The 12,825-nt window shown below is 35.7% G+C and overlaps 3 protein-coding genes across 7 annotated transcripts; 1 reads left to right on the forward strand and 2 right to left on the reverse strand.

Annotated features, from left to right (window-relative positions):
* The first annotated feature begins 873 nt into the window (after positions 1 to 873).
* On the forward strand, positions 874 to 9,680 carry LOC100176405 (organic cation transporter protein-like). 5 transcript variants are annotated; one of them, XR_003395915.1, is made up of 13 exons: positions 890 to 1,151; positions 1,246 to 1,393; positions 1,451 to 1,539; positions 1,922 to 2,025; positions 2,533 to 2,684; positions 2,841 to 3,009; positions 3,073 to 3,324; positions 3,389 to 3,603; positions 3,709 to 3,891; positions 4,095 to 4,233; positions 6,485 to 6,592; positions 6,678 to 6,825; positions 6,912 to 6,999. XR_003395915.1 is itself a non-coding variant. In XM_026834586.1 (11 exons), the coding sequence occupies exons 1-11, from the start codon at positions 993 to 995 to the stop codon at positions 9,319 to 9,321; spliced, it is 1,644 nt and encodes a 547-aa protein (XP_026690387.1). In that variant the 5' UTR covers positions 874 to 992; the 3' UTR covers positions 9,322 to 9,680. The 5 variants fall into 5 exon arrangements, 4 of the variants coding, with proteins under 4 accessions (XP_026690387.1, XP_026690385.1, XP_026690386.1 ...); XM_026834586.1 differs by lacking the exons at positions 1,451 to 1,539; positions 1,922 to 2,025; positions 2,533 to 2,684; ... (5 more) ...; positions 6,485 to 6,592; positions 6,678 to 6,825 and adding exons at positions 7,097 to 7,200; positions 7,282 to 7,433; positions 7,628 to 7,796; ... (3 more) ...; positions 9,099 to 9,237; positions 9,291 to 9,680 and having other exon boundaries at positions 874 to 1,151; positions 6,912 to 7,003; XM_026834584.1 differs by lacking the exons at positions 1,451 to 1,539; positions 1,922 to 2,025; positions 2,533 to 2,684; ... (5 more) ...; positions 6,485 to 6,592; positions 6,678 to 6,825 and adding exons at positions 7,097 to 7,200; positions 7,282 to 7,433; positions 7,628 to 7,796; ... (3 more) ...; positions 9,099 to 9,237; positions 9,322 to 9,680 and having other exon boundaries at positions 875 to 1,151; positions 6,912 to 7,003.
* An 80-nt stretch (positions 9,681 to 9,760) lies between these two features.
* LOC108949497 (epithelial membrane protein 2-like) lies at positions 9,761 to 10,805 on the reverse strand. The gene is made up of 3 exons (XM_018811866.2): positions 10,391 to 10,805; positions 10,146 to 10,301; positions 9,761 to 10,032 (listed from the first exon to the last, which is right to left on the reverse strand). The coding sequence occupies exons 1-3, from the start codon at positions 10,608 to 10,610 to the stop codon at positions 9,884 to 9,886; spliced, it is 525 nt and encodes a 174-aa protein (XP_018667411.1). The 5' UTR covers positions 10,611 to 10,805; the 3' UTR covers positions 9,761 to 9,883.
* A 120-nt stretch (positions 10,806 to 10,925) lies between these two features.
* LOC100178719 (NADH dehydrogenase [ubiquinone] 1 beta subcomplex subunit 6) lies at positions 10,926 to 12,728 on the reverse strand. The gene is made up of 5 exons (XM_002127938.3): positions 12,401 to 12,728; positions 12,200 to 12,334; positions 11,680 to 11,799; positions 11,256 to 11,348; positions 10,926 to 11,123 (listed from the first exon to the last, which is right to left on the reverse strand). The coding sequence occupies exons 1-5, from the start codon at positions 12,458 to 12,460 to the stop codon at positions 10,995 to 10,997; spliced, it is 537 nt and encodes a 178-aa protein (XP_002127974.1). The 5' UTR covers positions 12,461 to 12,728; the 3' UTR covers positions 10,926 to 10,994.
* Positions 12,729 to 12,825: the final 97 nt, after the last annotated feature.

The raw sequence follows: 12,825 nt of genomic DNA on the forward strand, positions 1-12,825 counted from the left end.
TACATGACCTAAATACATATGTTCTTTCAAGTTGTTGTCATTTTTTGTTGTGTTGTGGAATAAAAAGAATAAAAAGTGTCAAACCGAGCATTCTGTCTCAAACTTTTTTTTTTATATATACGTGTAACGCCCCAAGGCACATCATATACAACCCTACTATTGAGGCGTTAGAAGGATGGTAACCACTCTTGAAAAAATGTCACATGGCAGGCAACATAATATAGGAAAAATGGCAAAAAATGCAACATGTTCGAACAAGCGGTGGTAGCAGACAGCAAGCCAATACAGAAACTGTTAGGGTAGCCAATCGCCCATTTCCGACAGTCGCGGCGTATAAGAACCCTCAAAAAAATAAAAAAAACTATTCTATATGTGAAACGCACCACAGCCTGTTTATAATTATGTGATGATAAGTAGCATGTAATATGTTTCAGGTCAAGCAGTTATATGCAAAAAGAAGAAAACACATTGATTATAAATATCGTAAAGCAATGCTCGGCAATGATCTCGGTTTAATGCCTACAGTCATAACATTCTTTATCTGTGATATTCGTTTGACAGTGCCTTTGTTATACGAGACCGCATATTACGTATAAGATACAGACAGGAAGTTGTTTCAGTCTAGTTATAGTTTTCTCTGGCGTAAATTTTCAGCGCTGAAAAAAACATTGAAAATAAGCATAAGCGTAATCAGAAGAGAAATATTGCGTCATGTCTGGTGTTCAGCCATTAGGGTTGTACAGGTTAATCGTTTCGCTGCTAATTTTTCGGATTAAAATTTATTGTTTTAGAGAAAACAGTAATGAAAACGTTAAAGGAACCTTTTTTATCAAATTATAAAAGTTTATGTACAATGCGTATGATGGTTTGTCAAACAGTATGGCAGAAAACAAGGCCAGGAGTAGTGCTAACCCATGCACCACGTTGGTGATAACCACTGTTGCATGACGCCGATCATACTTCTCATTTTAGGGCGTTTATTAGGTTGAAATATGTCGAAGGAAAGAGAATTTAAAGAGTTGAACGCGTTTGGTTTTTATCAGAAGCGACTTTCTTTACTGTTGTTGCTTTCTACAATTCCAAGTTGCATTATATCGTTTCGTTTCCTCTTTACTGTATACGAGCCAGAGTTTCATTGCGACGTACCAGCGGTAAGAATAAAGCTTTGGCAGAAAAGTTGTAGTATAATTATCTCGCTGCTGTATTTAATATTAATGGAATACTACCAACTCCCGTTTCACACAGGCCTTATCCGAGAATTACACCAACGTAACCGAATCTCAATACGAATATCTATTAAACGCCACCGTTCCTTGGACCACCAACGATAAGCAAGAATTAGTGCGAAGCGAGTGTTTCAACTACGACATACCCAATATTGATGCTTTAAGAAGTGAGTTTACTTACGAAATTTTGTTTTAAAGTAAGTAACTATTCATACAACTGACAGATGAGAGTGGAACCGGACGGGTCGTAAACAGTACATCGCCATGCAAACGATGGAGATTCGCGCAAGACGGGGTTAGCGCTCTAACTGAAGTAAGTTTGTATTTTTTTTTATCTATAGAACCATTAAACCGTTCAATCGGAAAGCTATAGAATAGAACCATTGAATACCTTATTTGCGGAAATATATCCGTGTACGAACTAATGTATCAATAACCATGGCTTTGCACAGTTTATATGTTGTAAAACGAATGCTATATTTTGCAGTGGAAATATAAGTTCAAAAGTTTAATGTCTGTATTTATAAAATGGAAATATTAAAAAATCCTGTCGTCTAAACGCATGGGAAAATATTTTTATTCTTTTCAAAAATAGCAAGCTATAAAGCTACTAATTTACAACAACGTAGAGGTATAAAATAAACAATTATTATGCAATAGAATAGATCATATGATACGCTAATTATACTTTTCAGTTAAAATTTGTATGCGAACGTGCATGGATGAAACCTTTTTCGTTTACCGCTTACGCTTTTGGACAAATGTGTGGTACGTTTGCAGTTCGCCCAATATCTGACATGTAAGGAATTGGTGATTTAATTTTACTCGGTATTAGTTCGTAGGACACAGATAAGTGATACACATATGGTAGGGTGGGGGAAGATGAGAAACCTTCTTATACAATTTTCTTGTTCCATTTGGTAAGAAAATAAAGAAATTCAAAGAAGTATAAAAACCGTATCGCCACGACTCCCAAAGACCGTTGTTAATTGTTTAATGTATGATCCGGGTATTTGGACATTATGTGTTAAATGTGTTCCGTTCCCCCCAATCCTACTATACCCCCTCAATTACTATTGGCGTATTCATTTGTTTAAAGAAGGCAACCTTACTACAAACTGACAATAAAAAATGTTCTGAATAAGTTTCTACCAATTAAGATTGCCTATGAGTGATTGTAAAATTAAAATTGTTTGAATTCACTGACATAAATGAGATAGTTTATAGTTCATATTCTCTAATTCTCACATCCGCTTTGAATAATAACGTTGTGCATTTACTGCCAACTTTGCACATTTTCCAACAGATTCGGTCGTCGAAGAGTGTTCTTGACAACACTGGTTTTGCAGTATATGGTTTGCTTGATACTTAGTTTTTCAACTAGTGCTCCCATGTATATGTCTGTTGTATTTCTGACTGGAGCTACAGATATGGTTTACGGAACCGCATTTGCACTAGGTCAGTTGCAACGAAACTTTGTAAAGAGATTATAAGCCTCTGTTACTCAAACGCGTTTGACATCTGTTAACTTGAATATGTTCTTTTCTTTATACAAGGCTCTTTAATGTGAAAATATCATACAGCTTTATACTTAAACGGTCTCGTAATTTCCAGGTATCGAAACTACTTCGACCGAAAAGCGAACGTTTATCACATTCTGTTGTCAAATGGGATATTCCTTGGGTTTCCTTGTTTTAACGTTTCTCGGTTACTTCTTCAGAGATTGGAGATGGCTTTTAAGAGCTTTTAGTTTTACAGCAATTTTTTACATACCTTATTATTGGTAAGTTATACCATTTCTGGATTTTTCCGTATGTGTATATTATCGGTATTGTATACCCGACAGGCTTATCGACGAATCGCCACGTTGGTTGTCATCGGTTGGGCGTAAAGAAGAATCTCAAAGGGTTCTTTCGAAAATCGCTAAGTTAAACAAAGCGCACAATGCTTCTTCGCATGATCTCACGGAATTGGAAACAAATCTTTCTGGTTTTCCCAAAAATGAAAAAGTCAAAAGTCTCAAATTTTTCCAGTTGTTGAAGTTGGTTCTGAAACAACCGGTGTTGTTGAAAAGATTAATCATCGTCTTCTTTGCTTGGTAACTATATAGTTTTGTATAAAACACATCAGCGGATAAGCCTGTAGATATAACTTCGTGGCAGGTACTGCACCAGTTTGACGTATTATGTCATTGGTTTGAATCCCAACAATTTGTCGGAAAATCGTTTTGTGAATCTTTGTTTATTGGGGCTTGTGGACATGGCTGCAACGGTGGGTTATTACCTAATCTCCGCTAAGATCGGAAGAAGAAACAGTTACGTCTTTATGATGCTTGGCCTTGCATTGCTGTCAGCAATTACACCTTTCGCAAATAAATGTAAGACGGTTTAGTGAATTTTTGTACGAAATGGTAAAAACACATATTACTGGGCCCAAAGAGTAGGCTAAATGTTACATACTTATTGTGTTTTTTTTAACCCAGTGCACAGATTACTAGCTGTCGTTATGGTGTGTGTGTGCAAATTTACAGCATCTCTACTGTTTACTGTCCTCTATACTCACACAACCGAGTTGTTTCCAACGGCACTACGTCAGTCTACGCTGGGCATGTCCGATGCCACGGCAAGAGTTGGGTCAATTACCGCTCCGTTTATCTTGTTTGCAGGTTAGGGCTATTAAGTAATCATTTTCTTGTGTTCTCTAATTAAATAAGTTTCAAATGCATACTTATATGCAAACCGTTTGGTGTTTGTATTATTTAAAACTCAAAGCACCATACAGAACACCATAACATTTGTTTGGTTAGCTCATTAGCATTTTGTAATGTTCGCTTGGCGATAATGTTTGATCTAACAACTATTAAAACAGGCGACCCAACACGGGTTAAAACAATATCCATTGCAATCGGAGCTGTTCTCCTGGTATCTTCAGCTTTGTACAGATTGCTTCCCAAAACCATCAATGTGCCGTTGCCTCAAACTATCGACGATGCTGTTGCAATGGGAGGGTAAATGGCAATATATGCACTCATTATTTTCGTTAAACGAAAACTTGTCAACGTAAAAAATTTTTTTTTGCAGTTCTGATGCGTTTTGCTTATCGTGTCGAAATACCAAAAATCAAAGTAACGAAGAAGATGACTCAATTAACATATAGTTATTTTGGTCAACTAACGTATAGTTGTATAGAGTTTAAAGCGTATACAGAAACATTTCAATAGTGAAAAAGGAGAATAAAAAAATGGTTGCCAGAAATATAATATGGTCGTAACTGTGACGGATTCTGTTACTTTGGCAAAAAAAAAACATAAAGAATACGAAAGGGAATAGTTATTTTATGCTCGACTTTAAATGGAAGCGCACTATAAAATCTAAATATAATAGCGGTTTAGTGGCTATTGTAACAACAAACGTCTTTAAATCTATATGTTCGTTTAACGTGTTTTTGTTACACGAAACGTTGTACTACGCATGCAATACAGACACGAGGGGTTTCCGTCTATAATCGGTGTCTTTTGGCTTAATTTCCTGTTGTCGCATTCTTAACGAGCATAAGCTTTGCCACTGATGACTTTGTAGCAGTAGGTAGAATGCATTTATACATGTACCGTAATCGCGCTGTAATTATAGGTAATGTTAGAAGTTAATATTATTCATACTGTGGCGGCTGCATGATGTATTTTGCGAGCGGTAAACGAAGAGAGAGAAGGAAAAGGAAACGCGATGTTTATACGGGAGATAACGATCGGAAAAAAGCACTCGTGTACCCTTACCCGCTTAGGCACGCACCTACACGTGACGGGCGGCTACACGCCTATTATGCGGTTTTAAATCTAAAAATTTAGTCAAAAAATTATAAATATATATTCGGATTTGATTATAATCAAGAGATTAAAGAATAAATACCAAATTAAGAATTGGGATAAGTGCAGTAAAAAATCGCCCCAAAAAACAAACAACAAAAACTGTTCGACAAAAAAGAATCTATATGACCACTTACGTGCTTAATTATTACGCCATTCAGTACAGATACTGAAGATGTATAAATTGAATGACTCGCAGCTAATTCTTAGATTTCAAATAACGTTATTAATAGTTTCTACTAGCTATTGTAACAACAAACGTCTTTGAATCGCTATGTTCGTTGAACGTGTCTTTTGTTACACGAAACCTTGTATTGGGTATGCAGCACAAACACGAGCCGCTTCCGTCTATGCTGTTTTCTGGCTAAATTTCCTGTTCTTATATTTTCAACAAGCATAAGCTTAACAACGCGCAGCACTCAAGCTAATAAAAGAGAATTTTTGCGCCCTTTCAGTACAGATAATAGGGATATATGAATTAAATGTCTCGTAGCTAGTTCTTAGGTTTCAATAACGGTATTAAAAGTTTGTATACCATATGTACACTATTTGTCAAACAGTATACCGGAAACGTTAAACGTGAGTGCGTAATTTGAAATGTTATAGAATTGTAAGAAATCATTATTATTTGCGTTTATTAATGCATGATTGTAAGCCCGGGTGACGGAATAACGACAGTAGTTTTGACAAAGATGATCTATTCTGTTTTATACATTTCATGCCGCTAACGAATTACCACGTGTGTAACTTACAGAAATGCAACGACCATCAGCTAATACGGTAACGGTTAATCTCGAGGTAGCATGTATTTATAAATGTATCATAACTCGAGACAACTTATAATCTATAACGATTGAGTTATTGGTAAAACGATCTGTAGAAACAACGCTTCTTATACTCTGGGAATTTTGGAGCACGCGTGTTAGTGAGATAACAAATCTACACAGTTAACGCTTGTGTTAAAATATTACCAGTCAAGTGGGGACGCATTGAAAGCACTACTATGAAATCTTATTTTTATTTATCGTAATTAAAACATATTTCTTAAACATAAAATGATTAATGTTAACTTTTAGCATTATAGTTAATTTGTAGTTTGTCCAAATTCTCCAAAACAAACTTTTTTTGGTGACGACGAGGTTTTTTCCCTTTCCGTATAAGCGATGATAAAAGAGAAATATTGCAATTTAGACAACCCGTGTGAAGGACCTAAATATATGCCATTTATATAGTAGTATTCTGTGGAACTCAAAATTATGCCACAGCTCCTAAGGTTTATATTTACCCTTTTCTATATGTATAGGCTAGTTCGTTTAGATTTTGTTATTTAAACATCGGTTAGAATATGTCAAAAGAAAGAGATTTCAAAGAGTTAAACGTCTTTAGTTTTTATCAGAAGCGACTTTCTTTGTTGTTGTTGGTATCTACAATTCCAAGTTGCATTCTATCGTTTCGTTTTCTGTACACTCTTTACGAACCAGATTTTCATTGCGAAGTACCAGGGGTAAGAAAAAAACCTTTCGCAGAAAAGTGAAGTTACAGTGAGTCGATGTTTTTAATACATTACTATAAACTCCCGTTTCACACAGGCCTTATCCGAGAATTACCTCAATGTAACCGAGTCTAAATACGAATATTTACTAAATTCGACCGTTCCTTGGACCACCAACGATAAGCAAGAATTAGTGCGAAACGAGTGTTTCAACTACGACATATCTGGTATTGATGATTCAAAAAGTAAGTTATTTTAACGTTAACAGATGGCGTATTGTGCATTTTGATCTAATCCTAACCCCAAATAGCTTAATTTACAAAATTGACAGACGAAAGTGGAACCGGGTACTGGGTAACAAACAATACGTCGCCATGCGAACGATGGCGATTCGTACAAGATGGGGTTAGCGCTCTTACTGAGGTAGGTTTACACACGTCACGTTCATAAAAACAATTGCAATGTAAAAACATGGGCAATTTTGATATGATATGATAAGCGTATATTACTTTTCAGTTCGAGTTTTTATGCGAACGCGCATGGATGAAGCCTTTCACGTTCACAGTCTACGCAGTGGGAAAAATTTTCGGTACGTGTGCAGTTGGTCCAACATCCGACAAGTAAGGAACTTTACATGCCCTTATTACATGGCAACTTTTCTCTGCTTATTTACTGTCTATACTTTGCAATTTTGTCAACAGATTTGGTCGTCGAGTTGTATTTCTGGTCCTCATAGCTTTGCAGTTTCTTGCCTTGTTGCTGCTCAGTTTTTCAACTAGCGCTCCCATGTATATGTCCGTCGTGGTTTTGACTGGAGTTGTGGATACGGTTTACCCACTAGCTATTTCACTAGGTTAGTTGCAACGTATAACCTTGCCATAAAGGATAAGTATTTTATATCTATATATATATATATAAATATTAAGTTGCTCAAAGCGTTTCACTTTTTAAAGAGAATATTCACTGTTAACTTAAAATACTTGTTTAATGTTTTTAAAGCGTTGTAATATAGGTTTTCATATATTTATTAACTTCCACCCTTTCCAGGTACAGAATTTGCTTCGACCGAAAAGCGAACGTTTATCACATTCTGTGCCCAAATAGGATACTCCCTTGGCTTCCTAGTTTTAACGTTTCTCGGTTACTTCTTCAGGGATTGGAGATGGCTTTTACGAGCTTTCAGTTTTACAGCAATTTTTTTTATCCCTTACTATTGGTAAGTTAGGCTATACCTTTATTTCTTGATTTTTTCCATATATATGTTATCGCCTTGTGTATACCCGACAGGCTGATCGACGAATCGCCACGCTGGCTGTCATCGGTTGGTCGTGAAGAAGAATCTCAAAGGATTCTTTCGAAAATCGCAAAGTTGAACAAAACGCACAATATTCCTACGCATGATCTCGAGAAATTGAAAACAAATCTTTCTGGTTTTCCCGAAAAAGAAAAAGTGAAAAGTCTTAAATTTTTCGAGGTGTCGAAGTTGGTTCTGAAACAACCGGTGTTGTTGAAAAGATTATTTATCGTCTTCTTTGCATGGTAACCTTATGTTATATATAATCAAGTGCGTAGAAATCCCTGTAGTTATATTAACTTTGTGACAGGTACTGCACCAGTTTGACGTATTATGTCATTGGTCTAAACTCCAACAATTTGTCGGAAAACCGATTTTTGAATCTCTGTTTAATGGGACTTGTCGACATTGCTGCAACGGTGGGTTATTATCTAATCTCCGCCAAGATCGGAAGAAGAAACAGTTACGTCTTTATGATGCTGGGCCTTGCATTGCTGTCAGCAATTACACCTTTCGCCCATAAATGTAAGACGTTTTAATATAGTTTTTGGATGAAATTCTTAAAATATTTATAACACATTGTTGGCCGTAAGAGTTAAATGCCATATATACTTATTGTCTTCATTTTTTAACAGTGAGCATAGTACTGGTTGTTGTTATGGTGTGTGTTTGCAAGTTTGCAGCATCTCTCCTCTTTACTGTCATCTTTGTTCACACCACCGAGTTGTTTCCAACGACACAGCGTCAATCTACCCTTGGCATCTCGAATGCCATGGCAATAATTGGGTCACTTACCGCTCCGTATATCTTGTTTGCAGGTAGGAGTTTTTAATAAATCGTTTCCTGTTTTAACGCAGTTTTCATACGCATATTTTAGCTTTTATAGTATTTTTAATTACAAAACAAAATATCTTACTACATTTAAGCTCATATATGCGCCGTAGACGCTAATTTGTACTTAAGCTTTGCTGTATAGTAGAGTGGGGGAAGTTGGGACACATTTTCCTTATGTTTTATCGTTCCATTTGGTGCTGTTTTATCGTCCCATCATTAATTTTAAAACTGCACCGTCACGACTCTCATAAACCGTTGTTAATTGTTTAAAACACGATCAGGATATTTAGATGTTATGTGTAAAACGTGTCCCGTCTTTCCCCATCCTACTATATACAATAATTATGTTCGTTTGCCGAATTTTAAATGTTGGACCTAACAAAAAAACAGGCGATCCAACGAGGGTTAAAATAATATCTATTGCAATCGGAGCTGTCCTTTTGGTATCTTCAGCTTTGTACAGATTGCTACCAAAAACCATCAATGTATCGTTGCCTCAAACTATGGACGATGCCATTGCGATGGGAAGGTAATGATACAGTATAGGCCTACACGGATCACCATCACTAACGTTAAATAAAGCCAACATCGGCCATTCTTTTTTTGTTTATAGGACCGACACAACTTGCTTGAAACTTCGAAGAGCAAAAAGCAACAGAGATGAAGAAGTAACCCTAAACTAAACTATATTTACACCGTGTTTGGGTTTTCCACCAAAAACTATATGCTAAAAGTATACATTTACCCACACACTGTATACGCGTTTATATCCGTACTCGGGTAAAGATTCATTCAAAACAAATATTCAGATAATACAGCATGGTGATATTGACGTCAAGGATTTTAAACCACTATTATACATGCAGTGAGGTAGGGGAAAACGGGACATCTTTTCATTCTATTTTCCGGTCTCGTTTAAAAGTTAACAAAGAACATTCGAAGAATTATAAAATTGTATCGTCACGGCTCTCGTAGACCGTTGTTAATTGATTAAAACACGATCAGGATGTTTAGATATTACGTGCTAAAGGTGTCCCATCTTCCTCTATCTTACTATATATTGCGTAAACTAAACATTATATATATGTGCAATACACACGATGCTACATATATTTATATATATATACAAGTACTGGTCGTTAAATGAACGATAGAGTGACAAATATGCTTCAAGGTCAGTAAGATGCAGCAAAAGAGTATATTCCAGATAAAAAGCAAATTCCACTTGCTACCCATGTTAGAATATATGAATATCCAAAGCTCTGTCCTGTTTCCATTGGGTACCAAGTCGTGAAGACACCAGCTGAAACTGTATTCGCCACACCTGCCCGTAGATTTAAATAAGTACCAGAACGAACAAAAATCAAACGGTGGGGACGAAATTTAAGTTCGTGGTCTTCTATGGCAACTTTTTATACAAGTAAACACACCACTTACAGGCAAAAAAGAATAAAATCCCAAGACTCTGTCCGATCTTTCTTAAGTTTGACTTATGTCTACAAATTCCAATCAAAGACCATATTGTTGTTATTGTGACGAAAACAATAGATGAAATCAGAAAGCCACGCACAACTTTAATGTATGCTTGTACACCTGCAAAACACATGTTAAACCCGTTTTATGTAAAACAAACTTAACTTTGGGTTTAAGTTACCGAAATAAAATAAGTTATTGCAACTTACTTGTGTAATCGTGACATCCACCGCTATAACAAATATGCCAAAGTCCCGCGTTTACAGAGTAGCTTTGTATCCAAGCAGGTGTAGCTAACGATACACTGTTTATCGTAATTACAGTCACTGCAGCCAACGCTGCGACCAAACATGGACAAGAACACTTCTGCTGTTCATTTGTCGGTTTAATAGGCTCATCCTCTTCTATTGTATTGTAGGACTGACTCATTTTGTTTCAATTTAAAACAGTTCTATAACCTTACTTTAAACTCTGCTTAAGAGAGACCTGTTAACGCTAAGTGTAGGCGTTGCTTCACTGTCCAAATGGAATTTTGGGCGTTGCTGGTGACAATTCCTATGTAAACATACCATGTGTTTACTATCTATTCTTATTCTGATTCTTGTGCAAACAAAAGCGCTCATCAGAAATAACACGTAGGAAAACAATGTTTCCAATTGATCTCAAATGAATCACTCAACGTCATCATAAAGGGTATTATTGAGTGCAGAAGTCCACTTGCTTTTGATTGCCAATGTCCAAAGATTCAATTTTATAGAGGATAATTTATTTTGTGAATTTTATAGAGATAAACAGACAAAAGTTGGCACACAATTATTTCGCATCAGGAAGTTGAAACTGACCAGTACTTGGGTCGATTTTGACATCTTCAAGGCGTGCTTTAAACGTCTTCTCACCAGGGTAGACTCTGGGTTTCTCTTGGATTGAACTGTTTGGGATTTTCTAGAAAGCAGTTCAAACGTTTAATATCAATAAATAAATTACGACACCACTTTGTAGCTGTGCTGTAATCAATTTCAAGGTGTGTTGTTATTAGAATTTCTATAACAATTTATAAAGTAAGAAGTTACTTACAGAGTCCATGTTCATCAAAAAATAAAGTGGGATCAATGTACCAGGGATGAAAACAAACAAATAAGTTCGTATGGATCTTTGCAACTTATAAAGCTGAAAACATTAAAAAAATAAATGATTATAGATAAACTAAAAAAGAAATGTGTTCAAGCTTCTTTGCTGCTATCACTGAAGACATATGTGTCGTTGGCAAGACCCAGCAGCTTTATCAAGTCATAATTGGAATGCATATTATACCAAACGCGAATAGAAGGGAATTTACAACAAAAACAACAGTCATTAAATTACGCAGTGTGCAAGGAAGGGTTAGTTAAAACTCGTGGCTATTGAACCCAAAAATGAAATAATAACATGAACAATTTATTTTAACAATGAAAGTAACAGCATTAGTTTGAACTATTTCTAAAATAAAACGAAACATTACCATTAGAAGGGGAATTTCCTTAAAATTGCTACCCAAGTAGAGATATGGAGTAAGGGTTCGGAATTTTAAAAATCTTCCCCAGAATTTATCTTCAGCTGCTTGAAACTTTTCTATCCTTGTCTTTAAAGGTCATTGGTAATATTAAGAAATTTAGTAGTTTAGTAAAAAGTAGTTTAGCTTTATAAATTATGTTGGATTATTATATTCTATATAAAGCCGGTCTACAGAGTATGGCAGGAGCATGCACGAACAGGTGCATTTTGTTTACAAAGTTTTTGTTGTTCATGTCATAATTTGTCCGTGTACACTAATTAATTAAACAATGAACCAACTCTGTATTAAATTAAGTAAAATTTTTTAATGTGCCTTGGAAATGTACGTACTTTGCAAGAAAATTTTTATTGATAGCACATGTGTACGCAAAAAATTATAGACTTGCACGCATGGGATCTTGTCAGAAACTGCAATATATATATATTTTAATCTGCTCATATTTTAATTTGAAATTATCACCGCTTACCAACTTAGCTGGTGGTAGCAGAGGTTCCCGCGCTGTCAAGATTTGATCTTTAAGCCATAATCTACGTAATCTTCTTATTTGGTAATCGCGTAACCTCTGTTCATCTAATGCAGAAACTTGACCTCCAGATGTCCTCTGTATAGTATATCAATTATGTATGGTGAAATAGCCAATACAAAATTTAGCACGCCAAAAACTTACAGCTTTCACTATCCGGTCAAAATCCTTGTAGATAACTTTGGCTTTATCTGCTTCAGACATTACTCCGAAGTAGAATGGTTCAAACTAACATCAAATAAACTTTAGAAAGGTGGTGTTTAACTGTTTAGCAACTTAAGGCAGCTAAACTAAGCAGTTTGAAACACCTTCACGTAAAATATGAATGCATAAGGAAAAATGTAATAGAATAAATGCCATTCCCAATGCCATTACAGCTATTACCAGAACATACGAAAACGAAGCGAGGGAATTCGAACAAGGAAAAACATAAAACCCGATCCATAAAAAAACTCTAAACCTAAGCTATTTTCGCTAAAACCGATGCTACTTTTCTTGCAATGTCCTAACCCGATAAAATGTGCAAATTAAATGTTTTAGAACGAACGAGGACACCTTCAACGAATGTT

The sequence above is a fragment of the Ciona intestinalis genome, chromosome 5 (assembly GCF_000224145.3).
Source record: "Ciona intestinalis chromosome 5, KH, whole genome shotgun sequence".
Taxonomy (NCBI): domain Eukaryota; kingdom Metazoa; phylum Chordata; class Ascidiacea; order Phlebobranchia; family Cionidae; genus Ciona; species Ciona intestinalis.